Source organism: Marmota marmota, unplaced genomic scaffold, assembly GCF_001458135.2.
Source record: "Marmota marmota marmota unplaced genomic scaffold, marMar, whole genome shotgun sequence".
NCBI lineage: Eukaryota > Metazoa > Chordata > Mammalia > Rodentia > Sciuridae > Marmota > Marmota marmota.
In genome coordinates this window covers 9,094,389-9,112,313 of record NW_025999969.1, presented here as the reverse complement: position 1 = coordinate 9,112,313, position 17,925 = coordinate 9,094,389, and the positions used below count along the sequence as shown (strand labels likewise).

General features: G+C 38.3%; 1 protein-coding gene across 1 annotated transcript in view; it reads left to right on the top strand.

Moving 5' to 3' along the window:
- The window catches only part of Atp13a5 (ATPase 13A5), a 112,252-nt gene that overhangs the window by 23,982 nt on the left and 70,345 nt on the right, over positions 1-17,925 (top strand). The window contains exons 2-7 of the mRNA XM_048804086.1: positions 1,865-2,038; positions 3,200-3,346; positions 3,564-3,634; positions 3,736-3,816; positions 11,146-11,215; positions 14,069-14,203. Of these exons, the coding sequence (XP_048660043.1) occupies positions 1,865-2,038; positions 3,200-3,346; positions 3,564-3,634; positions 3,736-3,816; positions 11,146-11,215; positions 14,069-14,203 (678 nt within the window). The remainder of the gene's footprint in view (positions 1-1,864; positions 2,039-3,199; positions 3,347-3,563; positions 3,635-3,735; positions 3,817-11,145; positions 11,216-14,068; positions 14,204-17,925) is intronic.

Here is a 17,925-nt window from a genome sequence, read left to right as displayed (position 1 = left end):
GCATTTTGAAGATCTCTCCAAAGGGCTTATGTAGTTTCACTCCTGTAGCCTTGCTGGTTGCATACCATACAACTTCTCTCTTAGATTGTTTTTGCTCAATTTCTGCAACTTTCCTCAGCTTATATCCCAAGGTACAGGCATCTCTTAATGTTGGGGGTCTCCATTGCAGCCTCAGCTTCTTGCATATCTATCTTCGTGCACCACCCTCTCAGGGAAAGGCTACAGGTATTCCAACTACTCCTCCTACACCTTATCTGGCCTTCCAGGTCTTCCTTTGAAAGCTCAGTGCAATCTCCATGACCTCCTAATTCCAGCATCCTGCATTCCTGCAGAACCAGCACCACGTGGTTGATGCCAAGGTTTACTATTATCTAGAGCAGTAACCAAGCCTCTATATACCATGGCTGCAGTAGCCTCTGAGTGCCTGACTAACTGAGCACAGTGGAAAAACTTCTTAGGCCTCCCTCTCAAGCAGAGTGACCCCATGGTCTCTTCTCAAAGTCTTTAAGCCTGAGATAAGTGTGGTCTTGCCAATTCTGGAGAAGCCCACAAGCCATCTTTCCTATTATCTCCATCCAAAGTACTTAGCCTCTCTTTGTAGCTGTAATGTCTTTAATAGTCACAACTTCCTTAGTCTGTTTACTTGCACATTTCTGGCCAAACCACAAGTTTTTCACATTTTTCCACTTTGTTTTCTGCTCCTGATTATCACAGTAAACTTGGCGAAAAGTCATCAGCAAAACCCATGCCAACTCCTGAATGTTGTGTTACCTTCTGCCGGATTAATTAGTCTACTACCTTTAAATTGAGCCTCATAGAAAGTCTTAGGAAATGGGCAAAATGTAAACAACTTCTTTGCCAGTGTATTACATGAATGACCTCTAGTCCAATTTGTAATAAAATCCTCTGAAATTTCATGTGCCCAGTCTTTATTGTCAACAGTCCAATCAGCATTTTGGTCTTCTCATCCCCCACCAGAACATTAAACTCCACTTACAACATTCTAAAGCTTTTCCGTCCTGCATTTCTAAAATTTTCAAAATTCTTCCCAAAAAGTTTACAAAGCTCCAAAAGCCTCTGAACCACATGGTCAGTTTAGTCACCTCAATGGTCCCACTCATTGCACTAATTTTTTGTTTTAGTTAGTTGTGGTTTTTTTTTTTTTCCACTGTGATAAAATACCTAGCAAGAACAACTTAAAGAAGAAAGTTTATTTTGGCTCTGTTTCAAAGGCTCAGTTCATAGTTAGCTGACTTCATTGCTCTAAGCCTGAGGTGAGGCAGAACATCTTGGCAGAATGGTGTGACAGATCAGTATACGGCAACTAAAGAGCTGAGAGAGTTCCACTCAAAAGGGGCAAAATATATTTACCATAAAGACACAACCCCAGTGATCTGCCTCCCCCAGCCACACCCTGCTTGCCTATGGTTACCACCACTTAATCCACATTGATGGACTAATGCTCTGATTAGATCATGCCTCTCATAATCTGATCATATTATCACTCAACATTCTTGCATTATCTCATCCATGAACTTTGGAGGAACATTTCATATCTACACTATAGCAATACCTTATGCTTAAAGAAAACATATGTGGTTCAAAATATGAGGTATTTTATAAAAATCTAAGGTAACTTTCTAAATACTTAGAAGCAAATGAGTCTACGACTCCCGTGTTCCTCCTAAGATTTTCATTTTATATGCCAGCAAAGTAAAAATATTCCTGTTTTCATTATGTCCGCTGACAGCCAAATTTCTCCCTCAACAACATCCTTGCCTCTAACGTTTTTGTCTTTTGAAACAAAAAAAAAATTATTTTTGTAAAAATTGAAAAATAGAGTGATCTTTTATTTACGCTCTAGGAGGTGTTTGGTTACCACACCCAGCATCTTCGGAGAGCCCTCTGCCTTATCGCATCCGTGCTGACTGGTGGGGTCCTTCAGCTGCTGTTCTACTGGAGGCCAGAGTGGAGGGTGTGGGCCAACTGCACCCCATGCCCCTTACAAGAAGCAGACACCGTTTTGCTGAGGACAACAGTACGTAACCTTCAGTTATCTAGTTGAAATGCCATGATCATCACAGAAAGACAAATACTGCATGTTCTCACCATAGGTGGGAGCTAAAAAGTAGATCTGATAAAAGTACAGAACAAAATAGTGATTATCAGAGCCTGAGAAGGGTTTGGGGAGGGAGGGAGGGATGGAGAGGAGGGTTAATGGGTACCGGGGAGCAGTTGAGAGGAGAAATAACCTCTAATGTTCTGTTACACTGTAGACATCATGGTTGAAAATAATTGACTATGAAAATAGCAAACAGAAAGAATTTTTAATACTCTCAACATGAAGAAATGATAAATGTCTGAGGTGATGGGTGGACCGATTAGCCTGAACTGATCATTCTAGACTGTATGCATGAATTGAAAAGTCTCACCGTACCCCCAAGATAAGCACAACTACTATGTGTCAATTAAAAATTTATTCAAAACAAGAAAAGTCATGATCATGTCTTCAATGTGGCATCTGTGAACCAATAAATGATGAACCAGAGTTCTCAGGGCAGATCTTCCTCTACTTAAAGAATTCCCCTAAATGAAAAAAGGCAATGGCAAAATACCTCTCCAATCTGTATACTGTCTCTTTTTGAGCCCAGGAATAAAGAACACCTCTTTCACATGAGCCTGAGGAAATGTCTAGCATGTTAGGCTAATGGGCAGAGCGCCTAGTGATTATAGTATCAGCAGCTCTGAGGTTACAACACTTAGAGACCATAACCTGGGAACGATCATTCACTTTTTCACAAATAAGTATTTTGGAAGATATTAGACCTTTTAAACATCTAGATGTCATTTAAAAATAGCTAAAACACATTTTTTTTAGACATAAATCTTCCTGCAAAGTATTTTTTTCTCTTTTTTTCCCACTGGTTCTCAAATGTTTGTGCAAATCCAAATTCTCTGGAGGGATCATTACAACACAGATGGCTGACCCCTCCACCAGTTTCTGGCTCAGGAGGACTGGGGTGGGGCTGAGAATCTGCCTTTCTAGTAAGTTCTAAGATAATACTGAGGATCTTGTTTGAGAAAAAGTTTTGCCCCAAACTTTGGGAAACACTGGTCTAGCATATGGTAGGTGTTTGGTTAATTGAGCACTTTAGTAAATTACAATTGAGAATTTTATGGATTGTATTAACTATTCTAGGATGAATTTCAAAGATATATTAGAAAGAAGGTGCTCTGCCTCCACTTATCTACCCTGAAGTTTCCTATAAGCAAGAACCCAAAAGACCCTTTGGTGGCTGACCACCACTCTGTCATAAACCAAGCAGTAATGAAGCCGGATTTAAAAGTAAGTGATTTTAAGAATGCAAGGTGATGGCATGTTTGCAAAGAAAGAATAAAATAAATGTTTATCCATGAGAGTTCTGGGAATGACAGCTATCTATTAGGCTGGGGATAACAGTTATCTATCAAAGAAAGGGAGACACACATGGGGATCTGTATTGAACACAAGCCTTTCATGTGTCTTATGAATCATACTTGTTCCAACACATTTGTGATTGCAGCTGCGATGCATCCAAGTGCAGAAAATCAGGTATGTTTGGGATTACTTGGAGAAGCGCTTCCAGAAAGTTGGGTAAGTACAACTTTTTCCACCGCTGCATCAGGATGTGGGGGAAGAACGCTGACATGTTGAGTGTTGTGAGCTGATTGTGGTTCTGCTTCACCATGTCCTAGGTTGCTGGAAGACAGCAACTCCTGCTATGACATCCATCAAACGTTTGGATTGGGTCTGACCAGCGAAGAGCAAGAAGTCAGGTAGGGTGTACAATACTTCCTGAGAGTAAACTCCACTGGCAGAAAAGTGAAGTACCAAATGGGTCACCATTAGTGTACTGTTGGCACAATGCTTTATCAAACCTGATATAGTCCTAATTCATTTACTGGAAGGATAGGGAGAGTCTAAATTATTCTCAGATGCAAAATTATTTTTTGAAAAAGACTAAGTGCAATGCAATCGAAAAAAAATTTGATTGTTCTCTCAGGTTTATAGAACAGTATCTTTGTGTTCCCTTTTTTAATTCTCGCCTTTAAAAAATCTTGAGTTATTCCATAAACATCAGCTTCCTAATCCTCCAAAGCTTCTGAGGACCAAGAAGGCACTATTAAAAATGCATTCTACTATGAACAAACAGCTCTGCGATGGCATGTTTGCTGAGAAAGAATAAAATAAGTATTTATTGATGAAAGTTCTGATTATTACACTGGAACTGCCAACCATGTATCAGGCTGTCAGGAGACAGTTTTGTCTGGTTAGTTGTGCTATTCATTGTGGCATCTCCAGCACCTAGAACAGTTCCTTATTCATGGTAGGAACTTAATAGCTATTTGTAGAATAAATGAATGCATTCATTGATTTGTTAACTACATGCTTCTAATTATGCCAGGCACTTTGCAAGGAACCAGCAATCTGAAAGGAAAGGATTAGTTGTAGTCCCAAAGACATTTACTGACTAGAGATAGAGAGACAAAAAGAATGGCACAATCATGGGACTGGTACTGTGGCATAGATTAGGAACTGCTCACACAGTCCATTGATTCACACTGATATAGAGTCCCTGCTTTCTTAACTACACTTGAAACTGCCAATCCTGGTGAGTCTGAAGGAATCCATTGCAAGACTTCCCCACAGAGTTCCTAGTCTCCTTCATTTCTCAGTCATTTGATGGACATTACCTGCCTAACTTTGCAGTCAGCCAGAAACCCCAATTCTCAAGCTAAGCAGAAATCTGGTACCTAAAATATTGCTTTAGGACTCTACCCCCAAATAATTCTGATGATTCTGTAGGAGAAAGTAGTACTAATAATAGAAGGAACTATGCATTTCAGGCAAGCAACTTCCATAATTCTCACATAAACTGAGGGAAGAATTACTGATTTGTTGTTTTTAAGTTTTCCCCCTGCAAAAGCACTATGAAAAATAGTGCATCTAGACCAGGACAGCATTGCAAAATGCCTTAGAAATGGTATCATTATATAAGATTTCAGATGTAATTCTTACTACATTGAAACACAGAAAGTTTTCAAAGTTATGAAAAACCTATTGGTTTAATAGCATAAGCACAGATGTTTAAAGGATTGATCTAGAGCATTTAAGAAATCTCATTGATATATGTAGATATTCTCTGCCTAGGAAGCCATTTGTACCAGAAAGATTTCCCATCAGTTGTAGCTACCTCCCATTTGTCCTTATTTATAAAGTGCCACGCTTTAATAAGCATCATACATAATTAAATTTAAGTCTGGTCCACACAATAAAGAACTTGACAATCTAATAAGCAAGACAGAGTATAGTTTCCCAAATATGAAAAATAGAGGAGATAATCTTATAAACATAGGCATATTTTATTTTATGGGCATGTCTGAATGGAGGGTGAAAAAAGAGTAAGTAGAATGTGGAGCATTTTTCCCATTTCTTAAGGTAAGACTAAGGTTTTCTTTTTTAAATTTAAATATGATTGATGGATTGGTTAAGAGACAGCTTGCCAATTTTCTAAATGAACTTGAGCCTGCCTGCATTTAAAACTAAGATCACTGGACTGGGAATATAGCTCAGTGGTAGAGTTGTTATCTAGCATGTGCAAGGTCCTAGGGTTTGATCTCCAGTACCCACCTACTGTCGCCCCCTACACAAGCACAAACAAGAATGTAATGTGAGAAATGAAAAAAGGGGGAGGGACATGCAAGAATCTCAGATGATGATGATAAAAAGCTACAGAGTCTAACTATAAAGTTCTTTATAGGCTTCCAAGCAGCCAGGAAAAGAGGAAAAATGCATACACATGCTTTTCAATTTTTATGTAGCATACCAGGACATCAGAAGAGTTAATTTTTCCTTGGAGAGAAATTGCCAGAAGGTATCAGGAAGAGAGCAAGTAAGTTGTCATAGGGGGCTCCTGTTCCAGTCTGCACCCATAAACTCAAACTTCCCTCTAAGTATCTGACTGAGACAGATTCATAGAGACCTTAGGTGATTCTTTTACTTCACAAGAATGGGGTTCTATGAAACCAATAAACCTACTGGATTCCTATCTAGGCAGGTGGACTATTAGGATAATTTTAAAGTTGAGGATTTTTTTTACTTTCTTTTTCACCCAGTCTATCTTGCTACATCCCTGGAAATAGAAATAGACTGGCAGGCTCCCTTCTGGGGTTAACTCCAAACTATTCACCTTGTTGATGACTTGTTGTCTGAAAGAAAGTAATAATAATAATAATAATAATAAAGCTTTGAAGGGCAGAGTTTGCCAGTTTCTGTGGTGGAAATAGTCCAGCCAAGGCTGAGTTAAGGCACCAATATGACATCACAGGACAAGAAGTGGGAAAAGACATAGTCAACTCAGAGATTCTGCAGGGCCAGAGTTAATTCCCAGCATTTGCTACACTATTGAGGGGGGTTAGTGGGGGCGGGGAGGCATGCCGCTCAGTACCAGAGGAAAAGAATCCAAAGCACAGGCAGCAAAAGAAGGGTAGGTTTGCTATCAAGGTATAGCTCTAAGCTGGCAGAAGCTGTTTCATGAGAAGACAGAACTTAAGAAAAGAAAGAAAGAAGACAGAAAAAGGAGGAGGGAGGAAGGGACAGAGGTTGCATCTACCATGAAACTACTCCCTTACTCCTCAGGTATTGAGGGGACAAAACTCAGAAAAGAAATCATGCTTATGTACCATGACCTTTATGCCCTTTGAAAGTTACACTTCTGGAAAGCATCCTGATCACAGATCTTCAACCATCAGATCAGCTCCTCAGGAAGGAGCAAGGAAAGGCTGGCTGGAAGAGGGGACAGGCAGAAGCCAATAGCTGAAATCTCAAGTCTTAACATTCAATCAGAAGTTAATAAGTCACTTTAAAATATTATTATGTATTTTTCTTTAAAATATAATGCAAAAGGCATTGAATAAAAATTAAATAAACTGAAATCAATATTCCCATTTTAATAAATTTAAATTCTCAGACCCATGGTTCTATGGGTTTAGGTCCACTGGAAGTGTGAAATCACTTATCTCCAAAGCTTGTTTCAGAGCAAAATCCTGTGGAGGAGGGATCAGTAAGTTGAAGTCCTGAATCCTAAATCCTGGCAAGATCCTTTCCTGGGCTTTTTTGCACCTCAACCTCAATTCCCCATCTCCTTCTGATTCTTTTTCTCTTCCAGATTTTCATGTCTGGGAATGCTCAGGATACTTCCTCAAGAAAAGCTGACTGGAAGTGTCTCATTTAGCTCACACAGAGGCATGGGATCCTGGAAGAGCCCAGCTCTTCCTGAGATCATCTGGAAATGCCTAATTAAATGAAAGAAATGGATAGTTCTCAGATGAGCATTAATGTGAAAAACTAAAGTAACTTTTGTGTCATTTGTAAAATGGAGCTTTTTTAATCAATATTTCATGAAAGTGTTTAAGCATTTCAAAGCATTGCTAAAATTGAGCTCCTCCAACACATACAAAGAAAGAATTTTTAAAAAATATACCAATTTTCTTATTAACTTTTAAAATGGGAGTGCTCTGTGACCAACACATCTGTTACACTATACAACCATACCCAAATTTCAAAGGTTGGGTGCCATACTCTGCATCTGTAAAGGTCTGTGGTCTCCCTCCCTTTAAGAAATGGTTTTAAGCCGGTGAAGGATTGGCTAGCAGAACCACCAGAGAGCTTTTTCAGACTCCAGATGCTTGCTCCCTAAATTCTCAAGTTCCTGCAGTGGGTCGTGCTAGAATCTCTTGGCCTGGCATGGACTGTTTGGAAAGCTGCAGGTATCCCTCCCTCCCTGCCAGCAACCATGGGAGGCTTATCAGAGGAGAATCTTTGAGCAAAATAGCAGAGTGGTCATGTGAAGAAGCTCACCAGTCACTCTAACTGGCTCCTGCCTCCCCAGTACTCCACTCTAGTCCACACCACACCACTTGGTGCCTATAGTGCACCAGTAAACCACACAAAGTATTTCCAACAATTCTTTGGTGGATAAATGGGTAAATGAATGAATAAAGGAAAATTAGGCACCATGAAACACCCCCATAGAAAGTACTCCCAGTCATTCACATTGGGTGTTTCAGAATTAAAACAATCCAGCAGATTTACTAATATGTCAGAGTTAAAGGAAATCTTAGTGGTCTTTCAAGTGCTGCCCTAGTTAGCATAGAAATTCCTTTCACAAGTCCCTGCTGTGAAATTCAACTTCTTCACTCTACAGCTACTCTTCCTTTGATGGATTGTTAGAAATGCCAGGCAAGATTATTTAGTTGTTTTTGGCTTATGTTGTTCAGAGAAGACACTTGGAACAATTTCAGGGCCTCATTTCCCTGCCAGCTCATCAGATTTTTAGTTAGCAAATATAATATTGGACCTTTACTCATGTGACCCAACTTCAGGCCTCATATTCCTCTTGTTGTTTAATCCTTGGTCAGCATTTCCTGAAAACTTGGCTTACACTGAGATTGAGATGAGCACATGTTCCCTAAACAGACTATATTTTTTTGGCAAGAGACAGCAGAAAGGACAGCAACAAGGGGCATAACAGGCTATGATTTAAACATGTCCCAGATGAGCCCTAAATATCACTATCTACAGGCAAGTGTTGATCCACTGGTTCCCTATCCTCTTTGTGTCTAAGCTCTTCATTTAATGGTGATATCAGAAACCATCTCACCAAACAGGAAGAGTCAAAACATACTGACCTTTGGTTAGCTTTCTACGTTGACTTTCCACAGTCTGGTTCTATCTTAGTTGTGCATCTGGGTTTTGAGTCTTTTTAGGGGAGACAGTATTCTAGATATGGGCCATAGTGTTTTTTGTTAATTAACTACAGTATTCAGGAACATCTGTGTCAGATACTGTGTCCTTAGATACCAGAAAAATCGAGTTGGAAAAGTTCCATTCCTGCCTTTAAAGAGAGCCTAGATAATCAGAGGAGAAAAAAGGCATAAAAATACATGTTACAATTCAATGAAGTCTGCACTGTGACTGAAAAAGAGAATGTTGTTGAAAGAGAGAAAAATACAGTTAATTTTGCCAAAGGAATTCAGACTTCAAAGATGGCTGCCATTTACTGAGAGCTTGTCCTGCCCTGGCACCTTTGCTAAAAGCTTTTCATATCTATTGTGCTATGATGCTGATAACAATTTTATTAGGCATATTTTACCAAACTCATTTTATAGATATGGGAACCAAGACTCATGCCTCACTCAACCCTCCAACCATTCATTCAACGCATAATGCTCCAATGTGTTATGTGTATCAGCTCCTGTTTTAGGCCTTTGTGAGCTGTCCTAGAAGCTTATATGATAATATAACACCTGTCCTAGAAGCTTATATGATAATAGAGGATACAGTCTATCATTTGCATGCTCATTATCATGTTAAAAATAAGGTGTAATTCCAAGTAATCATATGCATTATAAAGTAAAATAAGGTAGGTTAAGAATATAAAGAGAATCTTTGAATAGTTCTTTTATTCCCCCAGTACTGGGGATTGAACCCAGTGCCTTGTGCTTGCTAAGTTAGGCAAGTGCTCTACCATTACACTACACCTATTTTAAATAGAATGATTTGAGAAGGTCCACATAAGAAGGTATCATTTGAAAAGTAATCTGAACACAACAAGAGAGCAAGCTATGCAAAGACACAGGGAAACGGATTCCAGGTAGAGGGAACAGCAAGTATAAAGGCCTAGCTAGAGGCAAAGCCAGGTCTATTCTAGCTCACATTTCTCAACCACTAGGCTCAATGTCAGATTTGGCTCTTTCAATCTGAGGAGGCATTTACAGAGTGAAGAATTGAAGACAGATAGGGACTGTTTGGGGGCTCAAATTTGGAGTCCTGAGAAGTTCTGACAATAGACCCATAATTTATTATTGCTATGGATTTGGTACCAAAGTTGATTGAGTTGTGGTCTTTCCCAGTGTGAAGTTTAGGGAGTCATGAAGCTATATAGCAGCATGGGTATTTGGCCTGCTTGTCTCTTAACTCCCCCAAGCCCCAGTATTTCTCTAGTATGGAACCATAAGACCTTGGTATGAGTCCTCTCTGTCCCTTGCAAGCAATAATTATACACTTGCAAAAGCTTGGCTTCAAATCAGAAGAAATTGGGCTCAGCTCTCAGTTATATCTCAATGATATCAAGGATATTTCATGTAGATTCTCTCCTTTGGTACTTGCTGAGGCAGAGTTGCAGAGTTTAGAGATCAAGGTAAGAAGTCCAGCTCTGTCTCTTTCTAGCTTTGATATCCTGAGATAGTTACTTAATCTATCCAAACTTCAGTTTTCTTTATAGTAGGTTATAATATGGAATCTGATGGGGATAATGTGATGATTAAAGTAGTTAATGGCTTTAAAAGGATAAGTGAAGTTTCTGGCACTGTTATCTCTGCTTGAAAGTTATATTGTCATGATTAATATTAGATGTGTGCACCTTTGGTTAAACACCCACACCAAGCAATTTATCTCATTGGCTAATGGAGCTACTCACTCTTGCCTTTGGACTATCATGAGGATCAAATGAGTCTTTTGTAAGAACTTTGTAAAATACTATACATACATGAAATCTTCTTTTTATAATGAACACATGTATTATACCTTGTTTTCAAAGTATAAGTTTCCAAGGTGAAGACCTTCTGTCATCTTCCAGAGCATTCGTTTATTCATTGCCATATTCATTCAGTTCACATACTAAGGGCCTGTCCTGGGTGCTGGAGAGACCAATGTGAGACAGATGTGACCATTCACATCAAGAACAGCCTAAAATGCCTGCCAGATCTAGAGGCATCTTCATATCTGTGTCCTTTTGCTGCCTTTAAAATATAATCAAATTATTAAAAAAAAAAACTCAAAATGACTTTCTAACTTCATTTGGACACATTGAGTTGTAGTGGTGACATCTGTAAACCAGAAAAGCAACTTTGTTCATCATACATTGACATTCACTTCAAAAACATATTAGTAATTTAGTATTATATTTCAAAAATACTTGCATATTATTGTTCAACTGAAGCCAGAAAATCTCCAAAGAGCAGAGATGTGGTTTGTACTTAGACTGTATTCACTTGTCACTGAGCTCATAGGTGTGACACTAATGGATGATCCATCTCCTACAGAAGATTAGTGTGTGGGCCCAATGCCATTGAGGTTGAAATCCAACCCATATGGAAGCTGCTTGTTAAACAGGTAACTGGCTATTTTCTTTTCTTTTTGAGGGAAAAAAAAAAGATAATTTCTGTCCCTTATTTTGTACTTAGTACTAGGAGAAAACTTGAATAGCATATGAATACTTCTATGTAAATGAAATCTGTATTTCATGCAACTTTTTTTCTGTTTCTATCCTTTTGACTTGAGTCTATACTTTTTCTATTGAGGGTTTTTCAAAACATTTGATAAATGTTATTATCATTTTTTTCTCTAGGCTGTCTAAATGATGTTTGCAATAACCACTTATTTTAAGTTCAAATCCACTTTAAAATTCCTTCCCACTGTGAGAGACAGATTACCATTTCATAATCTCTTGTTTCTTTTGTTACATTTTTGATGGTAGAGGAAGTGTCTTAGTTCAGTCTACTATAATAAAATGTAGACTGGAGGCTTAAAGAGCAAATGCTTATTTTTCAGTTTTGGAGGCTGGAAAGTCCTGTGTACTCAGTTCTTACAGACATCTTCTCATTGTATCCTCACATGGTTAAAAAGAAGAGAGCTCTGATCTTTTCCTTTTCTTGTGAAGACACTAATCCCATCATGGCAGCCCCACCCTCATGGCCTCATGTGAATCTTCCTACCTACTAGTCCCCTCAAGCCCCACGTTATACCATCACTCGGAGTGTTAGGGCTTCAACACAGGACTTTTTTGGTGGGGGCTGGGCACAAACATGCAGTCCATTCCATGAGGCAATGTGATTACTTCTATAATTTCTGAGGAATTAAAATGAATTAATTCAGTCTTTTTCTAATTGCTTAACAATTTTCTTAAGAGTGACTTCTTTCAGAGATAGTTTTTTTCTTAAACAAAATTTTCTTTGTTGTGTTTTGAATTTATTATTTTTTTTAAAGTTCCCATTAAATGGGACATTGGGTTCCTTCCATTTTCTCATTTCTCCCTGTGATTGCTGTCCCTATTTGATGGTTCTGTTTGAGGCTCCAGTTGGTTCCCATTAGATCCCACTTCAAAACCAGGTCCACATTGGAGATGCGAGTGTCTGTTCTCAGGAATCTGTCAGATATCAGCCCTGTAGGGCTTGGTCGAGTTCATGGCTGTATCATGGACAGTTTTTCTCTCCTGTTGCAGACCTCAGCTGTGAGCCATCTCTGCTTGTGACTTTTTTCAACCTCCAAGCTGGGACAGGAAATCCCCAGGTGTCAATCTGGGATTGAAAGGAGCACTAGTATTTTTTTAACACCTATTTACTAGGACTTTATAGAAAAAAATGCAAATCAAACTACTTCTTCACATTTAGTTTCAAAAGAATATTAGATGAAGGAGACAAAGCATCGTTGTGTTGTTTCATTCTCTGAGAAGTATTTAACCAGTTTTGTACTGGATTTCAATAAACTCAAAACCATGTTATCATTAGTGCATAATCTATAATTAGAAAATTTTATGCCAAGCAAACACAAGAGCTGTAATTTGTAAGTAAAGTAGTTGAGATGGAAATAATAAGAAACATTAAGAAACAAAAGCTTTTTCAATGTTACACAATATATCCCAGGGCTTAAGAAACCCTCAAGATCAGCCTATTAACATATTAACCCGATACCATTTCATTTTTAGGATTAAAAATAAAATTTTATTTAATATATTAGGAAATTATAGAAAGTGGAGGCAAAACAAAAGAGTACCACTGGTTCCAGACCGTATTTCATCTAATTTATGAAAATCATACAGGGAACTTCCCCAAGAAATGAATCCTGGCCTTGTCCCAGTGGGCTCTTTAATTTTCATATGTCTGGACATCCTGTGGTCTTTCTCTAACTACTCAGGTGTTTCCTCCCTAATATAATTACAAAAAATAGAGCCAGTAGGACCAAAATGGAAATTTGAAGGAATAAAGAAAGTTTAAAGATATCATCAAGAGACCAGAAAGGTATGTGCTTGGTTGACCGGTGCTGGGGCTGGTGATGTCTGGTGTCCAAGATTTTCTCTGCAGCCTTGGCTGTGTTCTTTCTTTTCAGGATCACTCCTTTTGAAGGGAAGGGCCATTCTAATTCCACTGACTCTCAGAGTATCTTGCCATGGCCTGTGACATGACAGATATTTTAAATGACCTGGATAAAAGTAGAATCTCTCATTTTCATTGCACAACTTGACAGAATTTGCAGCATGTGATTACATGAAAATAAACTTTAAAAAAAAAAAAAACTGTTAGAGGGCTGGGGATATAGCTCAGTTGGTAGGGTGCTTGCCTCCCATGCACAAGGCCCTTGTTTCAATCCCCAGCTCCCCCCTCCACCAAGAAAAAAAAAAAAACCTGTTTGAAGGTCCTTTTAAAAGGAGACTGAATCATATATCTTCTTTATTATGGTCAAACCTGTTGAAGAAGGTAAATTGTTAGATTTTATTACTGGAAATAAAGTCTTGAAAGTTCAAAATAATTAAGAATTACCAATTTGTGGACATGGCTTTCAGTACTTAAAGTCATTTTGCTTTCACCATATCACATTCTATGTGCTTGACATTGTCTCTACCCAAAATTAATGAAGTTCTAAGTAAGTTCTTAAATATTAGAGGTTATTGTATGTTGTCAAAAATGGAAGAGCCAGGCGCGGTGGTGCACTCCTGTAATCCCAGCGGATTAGGAGGCTAAGGCAGGAGGATGGCAAATTCAAAGCAACTCAGTGAGACTCTGTCTCTAAATAAAATACAAAATAGGGATAGGGATGTGGCTCATCCTATGTGGTTGAGTGCCCCTGAGTTCAATCCCTGGTACAAAAAAAAAAGGAAGAAATATTCTATAAAGAAATGGTATCATGGTATCATCTTGATTGCTACCAAGGTCCATTCAAGTGACTCTAGTGCTATTTTTGTACCTGCAGGTTTTAAATCCATTCTATGTGTTCCAAGCCTTCACCCTAACTTTGTGGCTGTCTCAAGGTTACATAGAGTACTCTGTGGCTATCATCATTTTGACCATTATCTCCATTGTCTTAAGTGTGTATGATTTGAGACAGGTAAGAGCTGAAATTATATTGGATTCCACATAACCTCTGGCTAAAGAGGCAGAGCCTTAGAATTTTCACCAATAACAAGGAGTTGCTTTGTCAAACATAAGATATAGCAAAGCAATAAACAAGAGCTTACCAATTGTGGGATCTCAGGAAGAGGGCTTTAGGAATGCCAGGTAGATTTAAATAATAAATGTCTTTTCGAACTCTGATTATCAGCTAAAGATTTTGTTGAATGTTGGGTTTAGAAGGACTCTGAGGCTTCCTCTGAGCCTGGTGGGAAAGAATTCTGTGGTGGAGTAATGATGTCAGTCATGGTTTCAGGAGAAAGGGAGGAGGAGCAGCTCAACTGTGCATATTAGTCAAGAAGACACTATGTCTCCTAGGATGATTCGATGGCGTATTTTCCCCAACTTATATACTGTGCTTTCTTCACATTTCTCATCTAAGTGTTTATAACGAATTTTAGACTTAAGATTCCTTTAAAATGTTTGTTTCTTCATGTGGAATTCAAGATTAATTTTTTTTTTTAAGAAAACCCAAAACAAATACAGAAATTCCTGTGTGGGAGTTAGGGAAGTTGCTAAAAAACTCAGTTTTGATCTTCCCCTCAACAAAGCAGTGTTTCAGCAAGAGACTTACATGAAATTCCTGAGCTGCTGACCTATTAAGTCGAAATATCCAGGATAATATCAAGAATCTGCATTTCTGGCCGTTTTCTATCAGGTGATGGTCAGACAATCTGAAGGCTAAAGCACTGTTGTTATCAGGGAAATCTAATGAAGTTGAATTTGCACACCAAGATCCCAAATACGTGTTTTTATTCATTTATTAATGTTGTCATCAGCTGAACATATTTATTCACTCTTTTCACGCTATTAGGTGCATATATATACAATTTTATGTGGAGATTTGTATATTTATTAAGTTTTTAATTGAAATAGAATCTTACTATGCACATTAATTTGCATCTTTAATTTTCACTTTATTGTATATATAATGGCAATTTACCAAGCAAATAAATAATTGTAATTCATGTTTAAAAGTATTGCTATGATATCTTATGGAATAACATAATCTGCTCGCTATTTTTATGTATGTAAAATAATATCATTTCTCCAATTTTTGCCAACACAAATAATGTTGAATTAAACATAACTACAATATAGTCATGAGTGTTTGGAATTTTTTTAACATAGGAGCCAAAAGTCAGATTATTGGATCAAAGGATACATATAATTTGAATTTTAATAGATTCTGCTATATATTTCTCATGAAATGAAATAATTTCTTCTCTCCCGCAACACAAAAGAGTATCATTTTCCAGATCCTCATTTTCCGGATCCTCATCAGCATTGGGTGTTATATGTTGATATTTGAAAAGTTCTATTTAATATTTTTTAATATACTTTGCCCTGATTACCAGTGAAAGTAGACACACTTCCATTTGAGTTTTACACTTTTTATTTTATATTAATAGACTCTTTATGTCCATCACATGTGTGACTAAGTTTTATTTTTAGTCTATCTTTTCTCTCTTGACCTTGACTCTTACCATATGTTAGAAATTATGTAGTCACTTGTATTTCTCATTTCCTTTATGGGTTCTGGTTTTCTTGTTTTGCACATAAAGATCTTCCTTTTGTAAGTTAGGTCATTTCTGTTCTTTGCATTTTCAATTTGCTTAATATTTATTTTTAAATCCTAATGGATTTTAAACATTCAGGTCCTGCATCTTAGCAAAAATCTCTAAATTCCTTTGCCCAAAATAGTGACTGACATGGGAACTTCAGACTTGATGGCAAAGGATTTCTTCAAAAAGAAGAAAAGGAATTAGAAGACAAGAGCTAATCCTATTAGCAACTGTTTTTTTTTTTTTTAAGCTTACCTGACCCAACCTGTAAGGCATCTTTTTAAACCATATAAAACAAGCCAGTTTCCTGAAACTGTATCCTTGCAGTTTAAATCGCAGATCCTCCATGATCATATTTATTTAGTATTTTAGAGTTTACAACAATACCCACATGCCTAACATACACATGTGTTTGTATGGAGCAGGATAACATAATAAAGTGAGACACACACAGGTGTCATACACTCCTACCACCTGACAGTAAAAGACATGACAATCAGGAAGGTGAGAGACTTGCTCACACACACTCAAGGAATGGTGGCTGTAGACCCTTATGCCCAGGTTTCCTGACTCTGAATCAAGTACTGCCCACTGTCCTGTTGAGCACATTCTCAAAGTGACCCAAGGACTTGGTTGTAATGGTGGGAAGGAGGTTGGCAGGAATGCAGAAAGGAACATCTACTGCTATCTCCAAATCATTCTATCGACCTACATTGAAGTTCATCATGTAACAGAATTTAAAGACTTAGCTAAATCAATACAGGCTTTTAAAAATTGAAAGAAGAAAGGTGTTTGCAGAAGTACAAGAAGATATCTTCCTGCACTTCTTCTAGACTCAACTAATGGTACACATTTTACCTAATCAAAGCCCAGGATCACTCTTGCAGCAGTTCCTTCCTGACAAGTTCCTTGCAGTTCTGAGTGCAAACCTTGGGACCCACCTGCATTTACATTGTACTGTATCCACACGCCCTGTCACTGGGCTGTGCCATGGTAACTGCTAGATATAGCTCCGAGTAGCTGGCCCCATAGTGCTTTGCCTTCAGTCAAGACTGAGCTGGACTCAAGAGGCACCTGAGTCCTGGTTGCTCATCTCTGGAGGAAATCCAGCCACAGCTAATACAAGTGCATGCAGCAACAGATGCTGAATAATAATAGTATGCAAATTAGTCTTGGAAACTGATCCTGGTCCCACTGAAGAGGAACTGGAGAAACCAGAGGGGGACTAATGAAAATCAGGCAACGAGCTTCACAATCATGGCAGGCATCACAGCATTCGCCTTCTCCTGGCTGGTTGGTTGTCATAGAAACCTGGGCTTGTAGAGCCTCTGAGTACATTAACTCAAAGAAGATGCCTGCATTATCTTACTCCAGTGTCATTGGGAGAAGTAGAATGATTCAGTTCAGTTAAATACATATTTGCTGAGAGCCTACTATGTGATAGACTCTGGGGGATGCTGAGATGAATACATGGCCCCTTTCTTCTGCAAACTGCCTGCCTTACTGGGGAGACCTGACAAGACAACAGGTAGTTGTGGTTAATACCCCAACACAGGTGGAGACACAGGGAATAGAACAATGCGTTCTTCCTGGGGATGGAGACTTATGGGGTGGAGGTGACATTTAAATAGGAATTTATCTGAAGGATTAGAAAGAGTTCACTAGTAGAAAACTAGGCTGAACATTCTAGGGAATAGCCTGAGCAAAGGCAGGCAAGCATGGCAGGTTATGCAGAATGCTAAGTCTGATAAACAAATCCAGCTTTACAGCATAATGAGGTTTGAAAATTACAGTCAAGCATTATTAACTCATACTTCACCACTTGCAAATGTGTCGATTACCATCCTCTTCAGCTAGGCTGAAGTCATCGTGGCATTGACTGAAAGAGTTTTCTGGGCAAAAAAAAAAAAAGAAAGAAATTTGGAAGTGAGGATATTTATCTTCTAATAGAAGAAAAAGCCTTTTCTTTTGAAGCACTGGAAGAATATACTCACCAGGAGATAATGCTTTAGAGTCAGATAAACCTGGGTTTGACCTTCAAGTTTAGCAAGTAAACAATTATGGGGAAGTGACTTCAACATTTTTTAACCTCAGT